At 31.9% G+C, this 25,819-nt stretch overlaps 1 protein-coding gene and 3 long non-coding RNA genes across 4 annotated transcripts; all 4 read right to left on the bottom strand.

Annotated features, from left to right (window-relative positions):
* Window positions 1-2,128: 2,128 nt before the first annotated feature.
* Window positions 2,129-3,818, bottom strand: LOC139503654 (uncharacterized). The gene is made up of 2 exons (XR_011659158.1): window positions 3,527-3,818; window positions 2,129-2,565 (listed from the first exon to the last, which is right to left on the bottom strand). It is a non-coding gene; the product is annotated as an uncharacterized lncRNA (long non-coding RNA).
* A 415-nt stretch (window positions 3,819-4,233) lies between these two features.
* On the bottom strand, window positions 4,234-6,255 carry LOC139502853 (uncharacterized). The gene is made up of 2 exons (XR_011658958.1): window positions 5,709-6,255; window positions 4,234-4,738 (listed from the first exon to the last, which is right to left on the bottom strand). It is a non-coding gene; the product is annotated as an uncharacterized lncRNA (long non-coding RNA).
* Window positions 6,256-6,610: 355 nt separating this feature from the next.
* LOC139503869 (uncharacterized) lies at window positions 6,611-8,270 on the bottom strand. The gene is made up of 2 exons (XR_011659208.1): window positions 7,964-8,270; window positions 6,611-6,929 (listed from the first exon to the last, which is right to left on the bottom strand). It is a non-coding gene; the product is annotated as an uncharacterized lncRNA (long non-coding RNA).
* A 5,220-nt stretch (window positions 8,271-13,490) lies between these two features.
* LOC139503868 (cytochrome b-c1 complex subunit 7-like) lies at window positions 13,491-23,893 on the bottom strand. The gene is made up of 4 exons (XM_071293828.1): window positions 23,740-23,893; window positions 17,873-17,935; window positions 15,074-15,240; window positions 13,491-13,776 (listed from the first exon to the last, which is right to left on the bottom strand). Exons 1-4 carry the CDS (start codon window positions 23,834-23,836, stop codon window positions 13,624-13,626), a joined length of 480 nt encoding a protein of 159 aa, XP_071149929.1. The 5' UTR covers window positions 23,837-23,893; the 3' UTR covers window positions 13,491-13,623.
* Between the last annotated feature and the right edge of the window lie 1,926 nt (window positions 23,894-25,819).

Here is a 25,819-nt window from a genome sequence, read left to right as displayed (position 1 = left end):
ATATACCTATCTTCTTCCTGACATTTCCTGTAGTATATCATTATAGTAAACAATAAGTGACCTCCATAAACCCTCTGGAATTTAGTTCAGTGTCAGCCGTAATAAAAATTTAACAAGAATGTTTTCATAGTTCACCGATGCCCCACTATATTGACAAAACTCTTTAACTAAAACTTGAATCGGGACAGACGGACGAACGAACGGACGCACTGACCAAAACAAAATGCCCCAAAGTGGTGCATAAAAATGAAAACAACACTTTAGATTTACCTTCACCAGGAACGCACAAAGCTGAATATTTTAATTCAAATGTAATTGTAAAACAGGAACACTTAACCAAAATAAAAGGGTACAACATAATAGTTGATTCCATCGAAATTGAACTTTGCTATGTAACCAGGTTTTATCCACTATTTTCTACATAAGATAGTTTTTCTCGGAGTTAGCTATTTGTTTTTATAATTTACTTTTTCCTGGGTTTCTTCTTAATTGAATTATTTATCAACAGACAATTGCAACTTAAATGGTTTGTTATAAAATCTACTGTTGAGGAGTTTGTACTTAATGTCAATGATCAGTATGAATAAAACTCACCAAAGATAATAAGGTTATAGTGTCACTTAGTCAGACGGGCAACATGAAAGGCAAAACAAAATATGACGTTGTAAAGCACCGGAAGTTATTTAGCATAAGGGTAAATAAGCCCGGGGAATAAGAATCCGAAACGTAACGAATAATACTGTAAGCAATGTATATATTCTGGGTTTAATCATTTTGTAAGGACACAGAGTCATACGACTTTTATCGGAGCTCCCGAATAAGACACCATCTGCAGACTTTTGATATCAATAGTCAGTCGTTTATTGAAATCATACGTATCCACGTCAGAGGTTTAGCTAGCTATAAATCCACCATTTTCGACATAGGAATATGCCTGTAAAGTCAGGAATATGGCAGTTGTTATCCATTCGATTGGTGTGTTTGAGCTTTCGATTTTGTCATTTGATTACGGAGGCCCCTCATGGGGGGGGGGGGGGGTCCTAGTAATCACATAATCACCATTTTTTTGCCAACATAATCACATAATCATTAAATATTTGCTTATCTTTAGTAATCAAATAATCATAAACTAAAAGTACAGTCCTAGGTAATCAAATAATCATGAAATATTTGGCTTAATAATCAAATAATCATTAAAAAACGGCCAAGTAATCACATAATCAAAAACCCCATGAGGGCCCTCATTACGGACTTTCCGTTTTGAATTACCCTCTGAGTTCGGTATTTTTGTGATTTTATTTTATATCCTTGAGTACAACTTTCAGTAAACCTCTTTCCAGAAGTTGAATAATATATTTTCATTCTAATATACGTTTTGTTCACATAAACTAAATTTAGAAGCGTGAAAACGTAACATACCAAATTTATCAAATAATAGTAAAAAGTAAAATAACCAAAATATATCGAAAGCTGAATAATTTTCAAAAGTCCCTTATCAATGGCAAAAATCAAAAGCTCAAACGCACTAAAAGAATGGAAAACAAATGTCTTTTCTTGATTTTGTAAATGCATTTCATTATATAGAAAATAGTGGTCTCAACCTTTTTTTATATCTAGCTAAACTTCTCACTTGTCTGTCAGTCGCATAGAATTCCTTTATATTGATAATAATGTTTGAGCAAAAAAATACAGACATTAGAGGTACAAAAGTCAAAATCAGGGCAAAAGCAGTCAACACTGTGTTATAAAACTGTCAAACAAGTGAGAGGTTTAGCTATTTATAACATGGGGTTTAATTCACTATTCATTACATAAAAATATGTCTGTACCAAGTTAGTTACTAGAACTTGGCAGTTGTTATCAATTCGTTTGATTTGTTTGAGCTGTAAATGTATTTAACCATTTGGTTGGGACTTTCAGTTTTAAGTTTTTCTTGGTGTTCTTTTTTTTTATTATTATTATTTTACATTTGATAATCTTATACCAACTATGTAAAAAAAAAAGGCAAACAAAATGGTATAAAAAAGGAAACAATTCAATGGGTTTGCCGCCGTAAATTTTGGGGTTTGACGATCCCTTTTTAAAAATATTGTAATACTAGTAATTTTTTTGAAATTTCACAACCAAACAATAAAAAAGTTTAGTTTAATACATATTTCTTTTAGATTATCAGTATTTTTATAAAAAATTATTACAATAGAATATAACTATTGATCAGGTCGCATCTTCAATATTACACCCTCGTCCTCGAGTTCCTCTGTTTGGTAAAATCAGACGACTGGAACGTATTTGTAAAATTGCAATTATAAAATCGATTTTTACGCAGTCTTTTTCGTTTATGTTGAGGTTCACGCACAAACTTGCATCTCAAATTATATCCAAAAATGAGAAATCCGGAAAACAAAACGAATGGACATCTCATAATTCGTCGTGTTCTGGTTGTATAAACTCCTCAAATGTTATAAAATCGTCTTTATTCTTGTCATAATTCGGAAATATTTGTTTGGCAATTTCCAGATTAGCAGATCCTGGTTTAGTTGCTTGTTTTACGAGGTGAGTCACTAGCTGAAAAAGCAATTAAAAGCAGTTGTACTTGAATTGGAATTGAAGCAGTCCTTGGGATTAAGACAGTACTAGGAATAAAGCAGTACTTTGTATTAAAGCAGTACAAGGAATTAAAGCAGTACTAAATATTAGAGCAGTACTTAATATTAAAGCAGTACTTGGAATAATAAACGCTTAGAATGAAGAAAACATTTTGAACTAAAACCCTTACTTAGAATGAAAACAGAACTAAGAATTAAAATAGCACTTATAATGCAGAAAACATTTAGAATGAAAACAGCACTAAGAATGAAAACAGTATTCATAGAATTAAAACGGTACCCGTACTCAGAATTGAAGTTAATACTAAGAACTATAGCAGTACTAGGATTTAAAGCAGTACTAAGAGTGAAGCAGTACTTGGAATGAAACAGTACTTGGAATAAAAACAACGCTTAGAATGAAGACAACACTTAGGATAAAAACAGCACTTAAAACTAAAACCCGTACTTAGAATGAAAACAAAATTAGGAACTAAAGCACTACTTCGTATCAAAGCAATACTAAGAATTGAAGCAGTAATGGGATTTAAAGCAAAACTTAGAATTGAAGCAGTACTTAGAATTAAGGCAGTGTGCCAAGAACTGAAACAGTACTTCACAAATAAATTTAAAAAAAATGTAACATATGACTCAATGAATTTACTTTACTATCGACCATACGATTGATTGTTTGTTGGCTGTTTAACGTTCAGTGGCAAATATTGCATGCATATTCAGGAAGATCGGCCATTGGAATAATGGATGATAGATGCCAATCAAAGTTTTAGTTCAATGACTGTCAAAATTTGTTGCAAATTTGACCCAAAATATTAATACGATAAATTAAATTAAATGACATTATTCAGCCTAGCTTGTATGAGGGTAGTTGTACAGAATAAAGGCTTGATCTTTATACAAATATTTTTTTCTTGAAAACCTACCTCATCAAAGCTGACCATTTCGTCCCCATCAGCATCCATCTTCTTAAAGATATCACCAAGTTCCTCCTTATTGGAATAACCGTCTTCAGAACTGACACATATAATACAACCAAGCGCTAACACCAAGACCAAATATGGTGTCATTACAAATAAAAATAATGTGATTGGTTATTGATTGAATATTCCAACATTTGAAATTATTAATTGTAACGAAATATTGCATACCTACGAGATAAAACAAATGCACGTGTCTGGTACGCCTACATTTGAAATTGTTTCAAGATAAGATATATCGTTCCAGAAATGGACATTAGTTTGTAGTATGTACTTGATAAACTTAGATAGCATGGAGAAATCTATATTCCCAATATGTTCCAAAACAAGCTAACGAATCTACTCATTTCTGACTATCTTTTACAACTGTAATATCACTGTTTAATGTTATGGGATAGTTAATAGCTCACAATAAAGTTGAGAATGGAAATGGGGAATGTGTCAGAGAGACAACCCGACCATAGTAAAAACAACAGCAGAAGGTCACCAACAGGTCTAACCTCGTCTTGGATAGTGTTAGGTACAAAACTTCCTCGTATTGACACGAGACAAAGTTATGAGCAGTATACTCATTATATATTCATCATGCAAGCGGGATTAGATTTCATATCCTAAAATAGACTACTTAAAATGTCTTAAATAAAACTAAAAGACCCTGGGATTCATTCTTTTTTTTGTAATAGCTATATGTACAGTGTAACAGTTTCTATCAAATACAAAGTGCAATATTACACGTGAGCAACAACAGAAATAACATTTTGACAGATAGGCATGATAGTTGATAATTAACGTTGAGATTTTTTTCTGATACATGTATCTCAAATTTGTTATGCATTATATATTAACTATTTATACATAATAAAGCATATACTGTACAGTATTGTACCAGGTGTATTATATATTATCAATTGTCTAGAATTCACTTGTCACCTTTTACAGAATGGTGCATATAAACAAATGTTTTAACTATTCAAATACTTTATAGTCCAGATTACTAAACATTTGACACTTTTGAAATTACAATTCATCATGGGGTAGAAATTCTTGTAGTGTTACAAATCCATCTTTATTCTTATCATAATATTCAAATATAGACTGCGCCATTCCTTCGTGGTCAGCTTCCGGTAACTCTTTCTTGGTTTCAATATGTTTCACAATCTGAAATATAGACCATTGGCATCAAAAATGTTATATAATGATCGGTCCATCAAGTTTAAACATAAAGCACATCATAATGATCCCTAATGTATACGGTGATGTTCTTTGCCTAGCTCGTACATTAAGATACAATCCGGGTAAACTTACTGTCCTTTAAATAAATGTATGCTTAAAGGTTACCAATTCAACACTGTTATAAGATCTTTGAATATCATTTTTGTCGGTATCAATATAATTTGGTTAACTGCAAGTTAGGAACAAACTAAATAAAATTTGGAATTGTACAAGGTCATCTTTAAAATTTACTTTCGTCATTTATGTGCCTCTTATACATATAGCTTGTTATGCGTTATAGGTTTAAATAATTGTTGAAGGCCGTACGGTGACTTATTGTTGTTAACCTCTGTGGCATTAGGTCTCTGGTAAAGTATTGTCTCATTCACAATGTATACACTGTAAATGAACTTGATTATACTGATGAGACGTTTTGCAGATTTGTGATTTTAACGTTTGGATTACATAAATATTTCTTTAATTAATTTTGGGTTTTGACGTAACAAAAAATAGCAAGAGTAATGAATATAGGGCATGATAAATAGAATTATTTTATTCAAAAACGTTATGTCCACCTATATTTACTATAGCAGTGGCGGATCCAGAACTTTTTGTAAGGGGGACCGCTCCAGTCACGTTTCAGGGAATTTTTCCAACGAAAAGGGGGGTGGGACGCCCCCCCCCCGGATCTACCTATGTATAGGAAATAGTTATTGGTATGTATGAAGTTTCTTGCAAGGATGAGGAGAAATAAGCACTTCTAAAAAACCAAATTCAACTACAATGTCCCATATGCACTATGTTCACAGTGGGTAGAAAAAGAAACAAAATCAAATATATATATAACTTCCAATACAAGCTCGGGCGCATTTATTTCTAAGATTTAGATAAAGCGATGCAAAAGCTTTTTACTTACTTCTTCTAAAGTCGCCTTTCCGTCACCATCGGCATCAATTTCAATAAAACCATTTCTAATTTCTGATATTTTGACCTTTTCCTCACCGGTCACCACAGTGCATAATATTGTCAAAACTAAGACAGTGAATATCAATGCCATTTAAAATACTAGTAAAATCAAGTCAACAAATCAAAGAATTATGAAAAAATACTTTGACAAAATTAATTGTCTTAAAAAAAAATCCTCAATGCAAATTGGAACCAATCTATATACACGTGGAAGAATTACTGTAACACTTCAAATATTCTTATCATATTCGAGGTCGATAATGTAATACGTCTATTATTCTTCAAAAGGTCAAAACTTATCAATGAAATTTATTAATCAGATATGCAGATGGAACAATTTCCCTTTTACTACTTCTGATTAAATTGTGCTAAAAATTATGAGACTCCGAAACAAAATTAGACCTATTGCCGTCTGTGCTATGTAAGCCGTTGTTTTGAGGTTTGATATCATCCACTTCCAGCCCTCGTTTTAATAAATGTTATAGGTACTCAAAAACTTATTTGCAGTTTTAAATTTCTAATATCGATAAAAGAAATTGGGTACATATGTCAACGAAACTGTATTGAATAAATGTATATGCGACGATCACATACATGCAACCATGCAGGACCAAAATCACAAAAAAAGGTATTGCTATGATAAATAAAAAACGTTGACGAGCCTGATTTTGGACCGCACATGCACATGTACATATGTATGGGGGTTCAATTAGATTTTGAGCAGTCAACCTTCTCCCTTTCTATTTTCTATCAGCTAAATAAGCTAGATACTCAGAAAGCTCCTATTCTCTAAAATGCTGCTGGTGTAATCAACAACTAAGAGTTATAATACGAATAAGATCTTATTTGAACGCAAGTTGATATAATTTAATTATGAATAAACAAAAAACAAGATGAAAAGAACATTGCTTTAAGGCCAAGCTGTCAGTGGCGGATATATAATCTGTAAAGAGCGCATGTCTTTCGAGTTCTTTTTTGAATACACGCACTCATTCTTTTAATGTTTTTCCAGCTGTACGATGTGTCCACATTACAATTCATCATGTGGTAAAAATTCTGACAAAACTATGTGACCATCTTTGTTTTTGTCGTAAAAGGTAAAAATAGATTCTGCCATGTTTTTGTGATCCGACTCTGGTATTTGTTTCTTCTTCTCCATGTAAGATATAGTCTGAAATTAAAAGATAGGTCTGCTGTATTTAATAGTCGGAAATTAAAGACAGTCTGTTGTATATACAGACTGAAATTGATTTTAAAAGACAGTTCTGCTGTATTTAATAGTCTGAAATTAAAGAGAGTCTGCTGTGTTATAACAGTCTGAAATTAAAGACATTTTCGCTTCTTAAATTAAAGACAGTTCTGCTTTATGTAATAGTCTGAAATTAAAGACAGTTCTGGTTCTGAAATTAAAGACAGCTCTGCTTTATTTCATACAAATAAAGACAAACAACAGTTCCAAAACATTACAGAGATGTTTAAATACTAAGCAACATAATGTTTCAGAGTTTACTTTCCGAATTATAAGTCATAAATGAACGAACCTGACGGAGCATATTCAATAAAGGCGCTTACAAAGTGAACATTATAAAAAAAAAAGTAGATGCGGTATGGTTGCACATGAGACAACTAATAAAAAGACCAATTGACAACAACTGGCATGACAACAGGTCAACGTACAGCCTCCAATAATGATGCATCATTCATTAATTACTTTCCTACCAACGCCGGCTATCGTTACTGCAAATACTTTAGGTAAACAGATCAAAATCTGCCATGTATGCGTGCAAAATCTAATGTGTTGCAATCTCTATGGTAATCTGAAGGGCAGAAAAAACCCGGATGTATACGAGTCAAACATTGTTTTGAATAGGAATCGGAATCGGCCACACTGATCCTATTGTATTGCCGTAGTGATAGCCCGTAAAAGAAAGCCGAAAGATACCCAAGTAATATTCAAACCCGTAGGCCGAAAAAAAAATGAAATGAAAAAACGACCAAAAGACAAAAAATCGTATTATATAAAACACATGGAAAATTAAGTATTGTTGATCCTTCCAGCTGGCGCTCGAAAAATGCATTACATAGACATACTTTTAGATTATGGTTGGTCATCTCAACAAAATAAATTTCCTCGCTTGAAAAATCAGTCAGTAAGATCAAAGGAAAATTTCGTAAAATAACGATAAATTAAAGTATAACACTTACTTCTTGTAGAACCACCTTCCCATCGCCATTAGAATCCATTTCTTTAAACGCACTTGTGATTTCTTTCATTGGAACTTTTTCTGAACAATATACTATAGAACATAATGTTACCAAAACCACAGCTGCCTCCTTTATCATTTTTGTTACAATCAACGCCAAAATAATTCAAAAAATTTAAATAATAACGATGATAATAAAACAAAATCTTTTAAATGGTATTATAACTATAGGTAGACAAATTCTACGACAGGAAGTTCCCAACTGATAATGTGTGGGAATATACATATGGGTCAAGTTAAACGAGAAGGTTTTCTTATCTGAATGTCCGTAAGACAAATGAATGCAAGAAGTTGTTGTAAATACAATTCATTTAAAATTAAATGTGTACATGTAGGCTCACTAAGGCTCGGACCACATTCATCTTTGGAAAAAGGGGACAAAATTAACAAATTGATTTATTCTAAATTTCTTGAAAACATTAATTTGATTCAGAAGTATAGTGGAGATAAAATGTTTTTTTCATTGCTTAACATTGCGTTTCGATTCAAAATATCGTGTTGCCTTTTTTTTTTTGGTTTATTTGTTGTTTTTTTTTTTTTTTTTTTATCAAATTCAAAAAATGCTTTCCCAGAGTAAAAGGGGGGGGGGGGGTCAAACTATATGCTCCCATTCAAATGCATTGATCGTCCAAAAAAAGGGGGTTTCCAACCCCCGGACCCCCCCCCCCCCCCCCCTGGATCTGCCAATGCAAGGCATTTAGACGGAGGAGCTATACTGGTCTTTTACGAGAAAGGAACGTGTTTTTGTCTTCCTGTTGACTTTTACTTTGTGAACTAGCACGCTAAAAATTTACTTGCATTCATATAAGAAAAAATAGCATTATTAGTTTCCTAAAACAAGTCAATAAATAGTATGGTGCAGAATGCAATCGAATAATTAATTAAATGGCCATTCAACTGTCTTTAATATTTGGACACCTCAAAATTATAGATTGTCCAAATAGGTGTTATTTAATGGAAATGCGTATCTACTATATAAATATGACATACTTGGGTTAACTAAAAAAAATAAATGACAATTAATGTGTATGTACATAATTTTGTCCTGTTCAGTACGTCTATGTTTTAAAAAAAATAAGCAAGTTCTCTCCGATGAATGTTGTTGTATTCCACGAAATGACAACATTCGTCACAATGAATCTCGTTTACAAAAGAGAATATCGCTACTCCACATAAGAAACGGAATTCTCGATTCGCACTTTCCATAGACTGGCATCGAAGAAATGCATCCATGTAATAATTGCTACTGGCTGCTAAACAGAAATCCATGATTTTCACCTCTTACGTAAATTTATATGTATTCATTGTTTTAAACTTTTAAAAATAATTTTGTTTTGAATATGTCTACGGACGACGACGAACACATTTTTAAAAAGCTGTAGGACTAAAAATAATTTAAGACCGTGTCCAACTTTTAGATTTCAACATCCCATTATTAGTAACAGTTTATGGACAAACAACGTACATGTACGAACAAATGATAAATATACCTCTTCCTTTTGACACATCTTAGCCAGTGGTGGATCTAGAAATTTTGATAAGTGGGGGCCCACTGACTGTCTAAGAGGGGACCCGCTTCAGTGATTCCCTATATGATCAACCAAATTTTTCCCTGCCCCCTCCTAAATCCGCCTCTGTTAGCCGATTTTTGGTGTTAATTTTCTGGGGTTATACTGTTCATTTTCAGCAGTTCTGACTAAATGAATATTAAACATTCCATCCCAGTTTATCTAAGATATTTTTTAATTCTTAATTAATTGCATCTTAATTCTGTCTACAAACGCTAATACTGCTGAAGTTGTTTAAATGTTTCAACAAAGGGGCCAATGAAATTTCCAGATAAAGAGGGAATTTCTTTGAAACTTTATATATTTTAAATATCAAAATTATAATAAAGACAACTCTATGAGATACAAGTAGACAGTTAACATGATAAAACAAAAATATACATTTTATGAAAAATGAAGTCTTTAGCAAAAAGATAGTTAATTTGAGGAAAAGATACTTTTCTGTTGTCGTAATGATGCAGATCTGTGTGCAAAATTGTTATCATAATTGTTAAAAGCTGTACGTTGACCATTAGTTGTTAATATCCGTGTCATTTTGTCTCTTGTGAAGAGTTGTCTAATTGGCAATCATACAGCATCTTTTTTGTAATCATAAATCAGTCATTTTTTACTTGTTTTACATGTACTGCTAGACTAGCTAGGTACTAATATATGGGGTTGTTTTTTTTAACGTTTTTTTTTTAAGTCCAGCTTAATTCATCGTTCTCATCAAGTAAGGATTTATCTCTGTTCAAACTTACTACGTGTATAAATTTGGTTGATAAAATTAGACAGCAACTCATTTGTCTATTCAAAGAAGGCCAAGGGAAATAACTCCAAACAAAATTATGTCATATTGAAACCAATCCAATTAATAGAGGTATTCCTGTAACAGGGTGGACAACCACAATACTTATGTTGGTAATTGTTTTGAATCATAAATGAATTTATGCTCACTCAGCCTTCGGTTTTGTGAGTCTTTGTTTACTCCTTGTTTTTTACCTGTTATTGTCTTTAAGAGGCCTTCCAGTGGGGATTTAAAAAGAATAAAAGAGTAAAGTTCATTCATGTGCATGAGAAGAAAAAGAATAAGTATTTCACATTAAAATCAACACACAAGGTTTAGTCCTCTGCTAGTTATTCGTATTAGTTTGTATGCGTATAGAACCTTTGGCAACCCCACAGTGTAAATGTGAGCCAAAATTTGTTCCTGTGAAAAAAGTTCCAGTGGAACTAATATCACAGGAAATATGTTCTGGGAGAACTTTTTTCATAGATAATTTCAATATAATTTGTTCCATCTCTATGAAATAAGTTCCATACTTTACCTGGTGAAATAAGTACCGGGTTGGTGAAATTTGTTCCTTACCTGGTGAAATAAGATCTGGGTTTATGAAATTTGTTCCTCACCTGGTAAAATAAGTTCCTAGTCTGTGAAATATGTTCCACTGGTTAAACAGGTTATCATATATACTGAACATTTGTCATCAATGAGTTTAAAGTTATCATTCAAGTGCATAGATATACATGTATTGATAACATAACAAATGAAAAATGTAAATCATCTAATAAGAATCTTTTGGACTATAGCAAATGTTTAATTATAAACGTAAAAAATATCAAAATGACGGTCCCACTTTGAGCCAGAAAGAGAAGGATAAGAAAAATCTTTCAGAAAAAAATAAAGTCAAAGATGAACATGAACATATGAACTAATTTGAAAAGGACAAAATAACTGATTACCGGTAATGATTCCAAAAAAACAAGAAGAAACAAAAGACACACTCTTTTGAAACTGTTCCATGCCAAGTACGTGTATGACTAGAAACAGGGCCATAACAGTTAACAGGAACCAAGGAGGAATACCACATATAACACAGATACAAATTATGATAAATTACCATCGCTTTATCCTGTAGAACTTTACAGTCATGCCTTCAATTGCACATGTATCCCATGCCAGCACACTCAGTACAGCATTTAGCTTGCTTTATAATTTAAATGTAACAAGAAAATGTTTCGCTGTGCAATATGTTGCAAAGGTACTTATTTCAGTGAAAATAGGTTTGAGAAGAACTTATTCATTGATTTCTTTGAAATATGTACATATTGGTCTTAAACTAATATCGCAGGAACTATTTAAAACTTTTAATATTAACTGGAACAAAATTCATGGAGCTATGATATTTGTTCCAGAACTTATTTCATATTTGGTCAAAAAATTAGTTCTGGAACAAATGTTACAGTGCTGGAACATATTTTCTGTGATATCAGTTCTGGCGGAAAATTGCCAGCGGAACAAATGTCACGCCGGAACATATTTTTTGTTACATAAATGTCTATAACAAGTATTATGTTTATACGAAAATACACATTTACAGAGTAAAATTCTCTTAATCTATCAGTACCATGTACATTATGTGTCAAGCTAAAATATCCATTTAAACAGATTTGTACCAGAACTAGAATGTCCATTATTAATTATTTTGTCTGAATGATACAGCACCAACAATCACAGTTCTCATTGATCACATTTCAATGTAAATATTTTTGACCTGAATCGGATTTGGCTGTTGTGATATCAGAAAATAAATGGAGACCATGCCTTCTGACTTTCACAGAAATAACAGTTACCACCTGTGGCAAAAATTCACAGACTAAAAATTTAAATAAAGGGTGAACAAGTTCAATGTCATGTCAGAGAATCTGTGCAAGTTTGGATGAATTTAAGATCATTTTATAAGTACTAGCAGAAGCAGATTAAGTAGAAATAGCTAACTGGTTGTTTGGATGGGTAACTCCCAAAAATGACATAATCTTATTAAGATTAAATATGCCTGGTACCTTCAATAGCTACTAGAACACACCGCGAAATCGGGGGCATTCAGAGCGTAGTTTAAAGTATCAGTATGTAAAGTGTTGTTGGAAGAATTTTGTTAAATACAGAATGACTGGAGAATTTCAGCAAAAGTATCATAAGTCATAGGTTATTGGGGACAGGAAAATGTTTTTTTTACCCTCCACCTTTATTTCCAAAGTTCACAATTTTTGGTTTTCTATCAATTTCAATATGAACATACATTTAGTATGTTATGAACATTTATTTAAGTAAGGAGCCTGTAATTCAGTGGTTGTCGTTTTTTTATGTGTTACATATTTGTTTTTCGTTCATTTTTTGTACATAAATAAGGGCGCTAGTTTTCTCGTTTGTATTGTTTTACATTGTCATTTCGGGGCCTTTTGAAGCTGAGTATGCAGTATGGGCTTTGCTCTTTGTTGAAGGCCGTACGGTAACCTATAATTGTTAATTTCTGTGTCATTTTGGTCTCTTGTGGAGAGTTGTCTCAACACGGCAATCATACCACATCTTCTTTTTTTTGTAATCAATGAATTTTGTAAAAGATTTAATGACTGGAGAATTTCAGAAAAAGTATCAAAAGTTAACATGAATAATTTTAGCGCTTATCTGTATATTATGAACATTCATTACTATATAAATAAAGCGTATTTACTTTCAATTCTAAGTTTACTAATCAATCCATGGTGATCATTGATGTAGTATACAGACCCTCTCTATCTAATAAACTCTGTGACTGCCGTGGATAGTAAACTTGAAAATGATAGCAAATAAAATTCTGAATATACACTTTATTCGTAGTATATGTATGTTCAAAGTATACAGAAAAACACAAACCGGAAGTCTAATCTGACTTAAAATTTCGTACAATGACGGGACAATACGCGGATGCCTTTTTTCTCGTTTTTCTCCTAAAATAACTCAATCTGAATAATCATATGAATGGATGACAAATGCGACTATGCACTGTACCTATAGGACACAGAGGCGTGTTGATTAATTTATTGTGGAAAGAAGAGAAGCGACACCAAAAATGAGTATAGATATACAAGTAATCAACAAAAGAATTTTTTATTTTATTTATTAACAACTTCCTGAACTCAAAAATCTAGATGGATTTTTCATAAATTAAAAATGTTCTCACAAGATAAAAAACATTTAAACTAAATATTGTTTCATGTCATAACAGTTTTTCTCTCATTTATCAATAGTTTTCTGCAATCCTAAAAGTTGTCCAATGGTACCGAAAATTCCCTGGGTCTTCCTTGTTCCGTTTTTCTCATCTAAGATCTTCCTAAGTCGGTGCTCATCCTTAATTTTTTCAACTATTGGTGATAAATAATCAACATCCTAAAATTAAAAATATAAATCAAGAACAATTTATTTTTTAAAAGATCAGAAATAATTTTCGAACTTGATTATTTAAGCTACATATACAATCATGTAAATGTAATTTTTCAATGTATAGTATTTTGCTTGTGTCTTTTGATGCACGGTTGTATTTTTAGACCTATATGCTACTCTAATGATCAAATAATATTGATATTCTGAGTTAGTTTAAATTATATATATTATATATACATCTGTCAGTTTCAAATTCATTCTTTAAATAAAATATACAAAAAAGTATCAATAAATCTTAAGAGACAGTTGTGATATTTTTTCTTAGTTGGAAATTCAAAGGTTATGTTTCATTTTTCGAATATATTCTGATTTCTAAGGTGAAGACACAAATTAAAGATGAATTTTCATTTCTAATAGAAATAAATGTATTCCTTTAGTTCAACTCACTGTCTAGAGCTTGAACTTGCAATGTAACAGTGGCTCTCACTAGGCTTTTAAATAGACAGTATTTTTTTTATAGCAGACAAATGAAATTTTTTAATTTGTTTTCTACAGAATTTTTTATTCGTCAAGAATAAAAGAGGCAAACAATGCAATGCAAAAAATGTATAGCAATGTTGTCAAGAGCAATTCAAAAATAATGAAAGATGATTCTTTAATAACCTTATTCACATGAAAGTAAAAATTATCGATCAGAAATTACTACAAAAGGGAGATAACTCTATACAAAAATTATTAACAATTACCAGTAAATAAAGCTTTTTTAGTTTATAGATCCTCTCTTATTTCCCTAAAATATGAATAAATAAAATAATCTTGACCTTAATGTTACAGATAAAATATATAAGAATGAAAGAAGATATGTATTCCGAATTCACTATTTATTCAAATATCTAGCTAGAAAAAAAGAGCAATAAAGCCTTCTACAATACAAAAAAATTATTTAAGAATAATCAAAAGATTAGGGAGGTACCATTTAACATAAAGGGTGAAGAGGTATGGTGTTTTGTCTGAGTCAGAAATTTCAGATGTTTTAATTTTTAGACCCTATCAATCAAATATTTTTTTTTCAAAATTTTAACAAACAAAGGTATGGCATGTATGCATGGTATGGTGAGAATCTGGATTCAGAATTTTTTGTCATCTGCTTGATATTTTTTTTCTCCATCAAATTTGGGATCGGAATAATTATTCTTACGCTTGAAATAAATTGTAGTTCCTTAACCAGATTATATGTGAAAATTGAGAGTTTTGTATCAAATTGAACTTTGTGTTTATATAATTACTTTACATTATTTCATACCTCGTCATAGTTTGTCCATTCTTCTTTGGGTAATATTTCCTTGCTGTGACTGAGAATAAGGGCTCTACTCATTCTGAATTCCCTAGCTACTTTAACATCATTGGGGAGTCTTTCAACAGCTTCTTTCACATACTTATCCACATATAAACAATCATCTCTCATCAAACCTGTAAAAAATAGATTCACATACAAACAGTCATCTTTATATCATTATGCTTATGACTTGATCAAATACAATGATGAACATCCAAAAGACAATCCTTCAACCATTGTCAACAGTATCTCTGCACAGGAACAAGTTGATATTGCACATATTTAAGAACCAGTGGTGAAAATGAAATACAGTTAACTCTCGTTGTCTCGAACCCGGTTGACTCGAAATTTGGGATGAGTCAAAGTTTTCAAGTGGTCCCAAAATTTGTTCCATATAAATGTATGTAGTATGACTCCTGATGAGTTGAAATTTCAGTTGAGTCGAACTAAATTTACAGTCCCAACGTTAACAAAAGCATTCAAAATTCATTATTTATCTCGAACTTATACACATACGGTATGTCCAAACATGACCTCCGGCATTTGAATGGATCGAAGAGTTAATCTGACAATACACGTGTAATTAAATTTTCGGCCACTGACCGCGGTATTAATTTATGACATGCTATTTCCACTAGTGTTTACCTAAGAAATTATATAAATAATTAGTGATACATTGTTAATATTTATTAGAAAGTATTTAAAATGGTTACAAAACAATTAATTGTGATTTATACTATTAATGAGCTTGGGTGTGTATAAAGTGAAGACTATGACCTCCATAAATAATCACCTAAAAACTACTGAATACGTGTCTTTAATCTTGTTATATTTTCTTTTGAAAAGAAAGAGTGAGATTAAACAAAATGAAGAGAAATCTAAATTTTCTGAAATCACATGTACTTGATGTATCCGAGAATAAACAATTTTGTAAACTATAACCAACATGAATAACGAAACTAACTAATAGAAATTACTCTATCAAAAAAAGCCATAGGAAAATATTGTAACTGAAACAATAGAATAAGTAAAAATAATGTTATTATAATAATGAGAGACCATGACATTTAAATACATCGATCTGATACCAGATTATCGATCCCCTTCCCATATTCATCCGGATTTATTTTAGTTTCACCAGGTTAAGCAAGAGTTGTGTCCCTTGGTTTGTCAAACTTCCGGTTTTCGTTTGAGTCGAACTATATATACATGTATGTGTATCTCGAAATATTTCTCTGGTCCGTCTGACTTTGAGATAATGAGAGTCTACTTACGTTATTTTTGCCAGGGTTGATTTTTATTTCATCCCTATTTCGGTTCTGTTTCTATACAAGAACATTTCAGAGTGTAGACAAGAAGGATAAGGATTCAAAGTTATGTATTGATTATGAACTGTATCAAAATTGATCATTCACCAGTGTATCATGTTATAGATTGTACCATTAGGTAGGTGTATCATTACAGTCCTAGTAAGTACATGCATAAATGTACAATGTATATATAAAACAAGAATGTGTCCCCAGTACACGGATGCCCCATCCGCAGTATCATTTTCTATGTTCAGTGGACCGTGAAAATGGCCTTAATGGGGTAAAATCTCTAATTTGGCATTTAAATTAGAAAGATCATATCATAAAGAACATGTGTACTAAGTTTCAAGTTGATTGGACTTTAACTTCACCAAAAACCACCTCGACCAAAACCTTTAACCTTAAGCGGGACGAACTAACTAACAGACGCACAGACCAGAAAACATAATTCCCATAAATGGGGCATAAAAAAGAAGACGTAGTATAATTGCCAATGCAACATCTCTCAATAAGAAACCAATATGACACAGAAATTAACAACTATTGGTCACCATATGGCCTCCTACAATGAGAAAAGCCCATACCGCATAGTTAGCTATAAAAGACCCTGAAATGACAACGTAAAACAATTCATACGAGAAAACTAAAGGCCTCATTTATGTATGAGAAAAGCCCATACCGCATAGTTAGCTATAAAAGACCCTGAAATGACAACGTAAAACAATTCATACGAGAAAACTAAAGGCCTCATTTATGTATGAACTCTTATATAGCCGATTATGTTTTGCTCATTTCATGATAACTTTAGGCCATACAGTGACCTATGGTTGTTAATTTCTGTATCATTTGGTTATTTGTGAAGAGTTGTTTCATTTGCAATCATATCACATCTTCTATTACATGTATTATCATTATAACAGAGTTTCTTAAATGGCTATTTTGTCTAGACAAGTTTTTTTCATTCATGACATCAGCACCAGATACACATGGTACACTATATGATTTGATGTCCTATAACATCATGAATTACATGTACATGTTATATAATTTTTAATGAGCTTGCCTGCACTATTGCATATGATCACTCTACCCAAACACATTGCTAATAATTTTCATGCGTTTAGGGCTGCAGCGCTGTGCCATGTGTGCAGCACATGCAGTAATTGCAAATACAAATTTTGTTGAGTCTTTGTTTTGATACTTTTAGCAAGTTTTGTTTTTATTTATGCTTTATCGTTTTTGTTTATGTTTTATCTTTTTTGTTTTATTTTATCTTATTTATATAATGATTACAATGGATTATTAAAACAATGAAAATGTACGTACATAAAACTAATTTAATCTGAGGTTCAGCTAAGCTATCATGGCTTCCACAATATTCTTAAATATAAACATCTTATAAATATACATCATGTACATGTACATTACAACATGTACATGTACAAATTCAAATTACCTAGTGTTGGAAAATAAGATTTGTAGTAAGCCCATCTACTGAGTCCGACCAACCATTGTGGACCTAAAAAAAATAATAACATATAATGAAATTTACATCTAAATAAATATAATATATAGTATACACACATACTTGTTTCATCAGTCTTCTTGAAACATTGGAATGTGTGCCTGACATGTTGTATAAAGGCAACTGAAAAATTTAACCTGACCAAAAATTTAACAATTTTGTTTGCTGTCTCATATGGAAACTTGACTTATAAATCAAAATTGGTGTGCAGCGTGACCATCGTTGGCTTTTGGACAATATTCAACTCTTACTGTTAATACAGACTTTTTTACATGTAAAATGTTACTTATAATTAATATTAATACCCATGCTACAATGATCTAAGACTTGATTGCACTGACCACTTTGTCAAATTTTAATGGATAAAGAGGGGTAACTCCAGCGTAAAACATTTTCTGACATTTTGTAGAGTTTTAATTTCTGTCTTACATTTTTACATGTACATGTACATTGTATTATAAACAATAAAGCTCTGACTGGTTTTCTGTCTGTTATGCAAGAATAATATTTATGTTGTTATAAATTAAATGGTGATATAATTCAATCCTATTACCCCCTTTTAAATGATGAGAATAGACATGATTGATTGGTGGTACATCCATGGACAATCCTGACTGCCATCACAGTTTAGAAAAAAATACTTTTTAGAAGGGGAAATTAGACTTTAAATATATATGTTTAAAAACCTTTGAGCATATGCATGTAGGTGTTGCAAGTTTGCAACCATTAATTATAAAGAACCATTTTAATAAATTTAGTCCTCTTTAATAATAATAAATTTATTTGTCATGAATGTTTCAGTTAACCCTTTCACCGATTGCTGCCCAGACAGAAGCTACTTTGAGACGATGTCTTCCCTGGCTACTATTACTCAAGTGGGAGATCTTCATAATAAATGTCAATAAAAACTTGTTTGTAGTTATTTGTGTATTTATTTCATTCATGAACACCATGTTCACAGTTTTGTTCATGTTTTGATCATTTTTTCCTCATAAAATATTCAAATTTTCAAATTTTCGGCATTATCTAGGTGAAATTCTCAAAATTCTGCTCTTTGACCCCAAATTGTAATTTTTAACCCAAAACAGCAAAATTTTGAAAAATTTTATGAGGCTGTACAAATTCCTCACACTGAACGATGTACATGTCCATTCCAAGTGTTTTGTACATAAAACAACATTTTATGTCAAAAAAGTATACTAGTTTGGCTTCAATTCTTCCATATTCTTTCGAAACAAATGTTCCCTCATTTCAAATTCTCATAAATTCTGTAAATTTCCTCTGATTTTGACACGGTTTTCAACAAACGGGATCGCCATGTTTACACTTTCATCCTTGTATTCATCAAAAAAAGATAACTCATGTTTGCACTGTTTTGAGCGGGAAATATAAAAGAGGTATTCCGATCCCGGTAAAACGGGACTCATCGTCAGCTGTCTGAAGCGTGAATCCCGGTAAACGGGACTCATCGGCGAAAGGGTTAAAAAAGATTTTCAACAATTGTGTCATCATGGTCATTAGGGCATCATGTACATTTTAAATACATGAAATACACAAAATAAGGACAAATCTAACATTGTTTAACATGTTAAATTAAAACCGGATGTTTGGGATAATTTGGAAAAACTAATGCTAATTTTTTCCCCCATTAACCCTTTCATGCCGAATGTATCCTTTTGGCACACCCGCGCGCATGCCGAATGTATCCTTTTGGCACCCCCGTGTAGATGCCGAATGTATCCTTAAGGATACATAGATTTCTATTTTTAGACGGTCACAGTGCAAACAGTAAAAATAACGTTTAAACATGTTTCTTGGCCCCGTTGCTCCATGGGTGTTATGATAAACACCAAATGCATTCGATATTTTAGTATCGGGCGTAAAAACACTGTTAAAATATGTTTTTTCAAAGATTGTTGAGAAAAAAAAAACCTCGTGAAAAACAAAATGGCGGAATCATAAACAATCGTGGTCAGGAGTTTCATTTCGAGTTGAAACATTGAGAAAACTTAACCTGCGGTCATGAAAGTCGTTTAAATTGAACAAAAGTAGTGATTGTACGTATATTTTGGAGTTGTGAGAAGGATACTTGTAAAACAACCTGAAATCGAGACTTTGATTGTCGCCATCAGGTGCACGACTGTAAATAATTATTTCTCGTTGCCGTTTGACAGTCAACCTTTCATTACCGATTGAGTCAGAGTCTTTTATCATCGTTTTAGACACTCTCAGGAGTCTGTAGTACTACGGGTTTTATTTTTTTTCATTGAAAGGCTGTACTGCAGTATGTAGGTCGACAAAACGAAAGTCCACTTTTATTTTAAATAGAACCGGATATTGACAAAATTGACAGCTGAGTCTATAAATAGTGCGGTTCATAAAAACACGTGTTTGTTACATCTCATAGATTTATTATTTTACATAAAAGTGGTTTCGAAAGATGAGACAATATTCTGCAATCTTATTCGTATTTTAATCGATTGTAAATTATTTTCCATGATGTATCTTGTCTTGTGACAGAGGTTTTTTTTAAAAAGTCTTGTTCAGCATACAAAAATTTTAAAAGTTGTTTTGAAAAACAAATAATGTTGACAGAGAGTAAAAAAATCCTGAAAGATGCCAAGATGATTATTTTATGTAATAAATTGTTTTCTTTCTCATTTAAAAAAAAAAAACATTGTCAAAGAAGGGAAGTGAAAAAAATTATATTTGTTTTAGAAGGGAAGGGAAATTTTTTTTTCAGAATTGGAAAGGGGAAAAAAAAAATTTTTTTTTGCTGGAGGGAAGTGATTTTTTTCCCCAAAGTGAAATAACATAAGGTGTTGTCTGTTGCTTCTGATTAATCTTGAGATGGCATCATTTATTATTGTAAAATAATACTGTTCCTGTATGTTTCTGAAAACAATATAGGGGTTAAATTTTTTGTTTTGGAAATTATGAGGAAGAACTCCCGCTCATGTAGCACACTAACACAAAAGATGAATGACCAGTGCGGCAGTGCCTAAAGTTTATTACAATTTGTAATGCCAATATAAGCAACCATTTTTAACACTAGGAAACATCTTTTTTGTGTTCAAAAAGGGACTTCAAATGGTATATAAATTGCTTCTTCTCTCAGATGCCAAGTCATATACATGTAGTAGTAAGGAGTAAGAGAAAAAACTGATCAAATTGGAAATGGGATAATGGGACCACATTAGGGTCTTGTAGCTGTCACCTTGTAAGTCAGCTTCTTAAATTAACACTGTTTATGGGACTAGTACACATAAGCAGGTATCTTCATACCACATTAATATATAGGCTTATATGTAAGTAACACTTGCTGCTGGATGTAAAAGATTAATTAATAGACTGGTAACAATGGTTATAGTATAACAACCTCACTCAAGTAATTTTTATTCACTTTTTGACAAACCATTCCATTAATTAACCCAACAATATAAACAGAAAATTAAAAAAAATAGTTTCCATTGTCCTCACTCAATTTTAAAATCAAAATTTATGATATGAATCCTCCTATTCAATGAGTATGCAGCATTATAAACTAAAACAAATTTCATAGCTTCCAAATGTTATTACAAACTATATCATGCAGCTCCCTGGTGTAGCTTTCCATCAATAAATTTTAAAACTGCATTTTGCAGTAAAACATGTACATGATGTATTTTAATCCCTTTTTGGCAATAGTTTTCAACGACTTGCATCTGTGTCTACATATCATGAGTTTAAATAAAACAGTACCCAGTAGTTGTCAGCATATATTATCTTCTTTACCTCTACTGAATATGATTAATAAATTTAACTATGATGAAAATTTTATAAAATATTAATTGCTAGCTTTTAGTATTTATTTGTGCTGCTTTAACAAACATCAGTTGATGTATTTGTCAATTTTATGTTGTCTTATACATCCTAAATTTTGACTACAAAGTTCAAATTTAATTTCAACAATTTTCAAAAAAAAAAAAAAAATTCACTAGGCTCTTTATCTTGAGATACAGCTGAATATTTGCTTATTTGTAGTACATTTATTAATGCTTAAATATTTTTTTATATTATACAACCCCCATGACTCAAATCAAATTTATTGGAAATGTCATGGATTTAGAACTTTAAAAAAAAAAATCACTTCTTGGGTTCATTTATTTTATCTATTGGAAAGCTTTATCTCATTCACATGTGGAAGAATTAAGGCATTACTGGGGTTAAGTCATAAAGTAATGAAGTCCCATCGATTATTATTGCAGTTAACAATTATTTTTAATTAGTTCAGTAATCGCACATCAACGCTGGGGGTATTATACAACTCGTCTCGAAGAGTTATTGTCCGTTATCGAGCCCGAGTTATCTTTCTTCTTTCGAAACCGTAAACAAATGGCGGCCAAAATCTACGTGAACGACAGTCTCGATTTACAAGTATTATTGCCAAGAAAACGAACACGGAAACGGGTTTTGAAAGAAAATAATTCAGTAGCTCATAGAAATAGAATTTTGAAACACACGTGTGCTTAACAATGTTTCCGAATGGAAGTGAAAGTGATATACGGTAGGCAATGACAAAAATTATCTTCCGATTCAATCAATCTACGTTTTCGACACGCGTTTTTAAGGTAAACTGCTTTTCACTCTATGAAAAGGTTACGGACGCTCAACCTATGATATTTATCTACATTTTATCAAAATTTGACCGCACAACTCGCTACAGTTCCCGAGTTTTCAATGACCAAAACTACGAGGTCGTTTTTGCTGAAGCACATGTGAAATTAATCCCGGTCAGGCAAACGGCTCGTGCAAATAAATTTCGGCCAGGGAATCCCGCGAAAAAAATAAATTCAGTAGTGAAAGTGTTAACAGCAACATAACCCCTCGCCCTTAAATTACTTTTGAGGAATATTCTGAAAATAATTATTTATATAACATGTATAACTTACAAAAAAAAATGAACATTTGTAATTTGGTCTCTTTAAGTAGTCTTACATTTTTTCTCCATATTCTTTTACCAATACATAAATATTTTTTTTTGGGGGGGGGGGGGTGTTGCTGGCTCTACTCCTTGGGTGCTTTGTGGGTCAGATAAGGTTCTTCTGTCAATGTTGGTCGCTATCCTGTAAACCTTATTGCTATTGGGAAGCTGTTAGACTACTTGTACATCAATCACTTTGTCCTTTGTGTAAATTGTTACTTCAGACACAATTTTTTTAATTGCAATGTCAACTTTTTACTGGAACCTTTAGTTTGTTGTTCCAGTATCAAGGGTGGACAAATAGAGTGTATTGGTATTTTATATAGGTAATCAACCGTCATGGATAGGGAAGGCCATTGACAATCAAACATCATTTGTCCTGCTAAACTTAAAACTGTGAGATGTGTAAGTTTAGGGTACAAACGGACCTGGTACCTTTCAGCCAAATCAGATGATAAGAATCTTATCCTTTAAGCCTATAAATCCTTGGTAACACTTGTATGACCCAGTTTTCTATAAAAACAAGGGAAATTTTGCTGTTTGAATATTTGTTTACTTTGTCTTTGGTCATAAATCAGATCATACAGTGCTCAGTTTTAAATCGAAAGGCAAAAAAACTTTGGACAGGTCATTCTTCTCTGTGAATTTTGTAATGGCTTAACGTTATCTTCAATTTAGCTAATTTCTAATTCAAACGAAAGTTATAAAACATATATGTAAGATGCGGACAGGCCATTTGACCTTGGTTTGTTCTAGTATTTTTCACTCAGTTAGATCACCAGTTTCCATGTTATTCATTCGTTATGACTTCCAAGTACTAGTACAAGGTACCTACTGGTTGCTAAGGCTTCTTTTCTGGCTTCGATCTTAGCCGCTGTACAATAATTACGGGAAGACCCGATCCCAACCTGGCAGAGCTTTCTCAACGCCATTGCTGTGTCTACTGGAAGCCGTCTGTGTGTAAAAAGGAGGAATAGGAAAAGTAAACAGGAAACCAGCATTCGTCTTGAAGGTATATACAAATACCATTTTTAATATTACGTAAATTCAATAGCACAACGTACGACTAAGTTGTTGTCTTGCTGCTACATTGATCACTTGTCATCAGTGTTTTAACTCATCCTTTTTTTTAATTTTTTATATTACCATGGATCCAAGCTGACTATTTTATTTGAGAAAAATGTTATTCTCATTGTTAATCCATCAAAGACAATTTATATAACAATCAGTGATATCAAGGATTTGTATAGTAAGATACTATCGAATCCTTGGTGATATCAAAGGTTTCAAATGAAATGACACCTAATCAGCAATCAAAATTCAATCAACATTAATTAAAAGTAATTATAAATTAAAGTGTAACAATGCAGCCAAGAATTTTATTTAATTAATATAAATTTGGCAAATATTCTATGTAACATATACATATCATAAATGAGTAAGGGCGAACGAACCCAGGGCGAACGGACTATCAGGGCGAACAAACTCAGTGCGAACGAACCTAGGGCGAACATGCAATCAGGGCGAACAAACCCGATACCACAACGTACCAAAGTAAACAAGCCAAATCGGCACCTGGTCAATTCGGCATCTATAGAAAGAGTCAAATCGGCACCGAATTAAATCGGCTAATCATTTTATTTAGTTTAAACAATATTTATTCAGATGAATTTAAACATTTACTAGACAATATGATACAAATGAAATAAATATTAAGGATTCAGAAACCAGCAAATTTGCTGTTACAACTCTGTCTCATTTTACAAAAATGTTTTTCTCAAATCATAGTTCACTTTTTGAACAATACAATAATGTATATACTGACGTACTCTTAAATTTATAAATTACTTTTGGCTTGATAAAAGACTGCAATAATAATATAAATTTATTTGGCCGAAAACATATATTTACATACATGTCTTCACAATAATATAAAGAACAATTACTGGCCAATACATATACAAATACTAATACTTATTCAGTCAAACTAGAATAATACACATAATGGCGGGCCACAAACATTGAATATCCGCCTAATAAGTTACTGATGCAAAATATGCAAAAATTAAATAAAATAAATAAAATAAAACTTTTTAATTAAAAAATAAAAAGGGAGGGAGGGTGGGAATTTTTTTTCGATCTGATTACTCTAAAGAATTCTAATGTAATGACTAGGAAAAGGAATTCACTATACAACTGAAAGTAGAGTGAACACAAAGCAAAATCAGTTAAGTGAGAATATTAAATGATTGGTCAAAGGGGATCGAGTAACTAGAACATATTTCGCATCGTAATTACTAGTTTTTTTTTTTATAGGAATATGAAAAAGGTGGAAAATACAAAAGAGAAGAAGAAGCAAAAATAAACATGAATATTTATAAAAATCATTTCCGTTTAGAATAGTCAGAGTCAAGGATTTGTATAGTTGGATACAATGCTATACACATCGATCATTGTTTATGTACATTTTTTTTTCAAACTGACAATTCATTTTGTGCATCATTAAAAAGCACATGTAATTATGTATTATCGAGATGACCTCCTAAAACTGCCGCGACGGTCACATAACCCAATATAAACATAAACATAAATAGTTGTGATCATCTAGCCAATCAATTTTTTAAAGTATATATTTATATGTGCGTAACCATGGTTACGCACATATAAATATATACTTTAAGCGCAATGTCTAGCAAATTGGTTACATTAAAGGTGACATGAATACGGAAGCCTTGACTTGTATAAAGTGAATAATTGAACATCCAAGTTTCTTAGCTTATTTTGACAAAATCGAAGTAAACTGGTTAGGGAACTACCATTTGATTTTTAGGGGGGGGGGGGGGGGGGGGGGGCTAGGATGAAAATTTTGTCTTGCATTTTTTTTTAGTTGTAATCTCTGTCCTGCCTTTTTATTT

This window comes from Mytilus edulis, chromosome 14 (genome assembly GCF_963676685.1).
Source record: "Mytilus edulis chromosome 14, xbMytEdul2.2, whole genome shotgun sequence".
NCBI classification, from domain to species: domain Eukaryota; kingdom Metazoa; phylum Mollusca; class Bivalvia; order Mytilida; family Mytilidae; genus Mytilus; species Mytilus edulis.
This window is presented reverse-complemented; position numbering and strand designations above follow the sequence as displayed.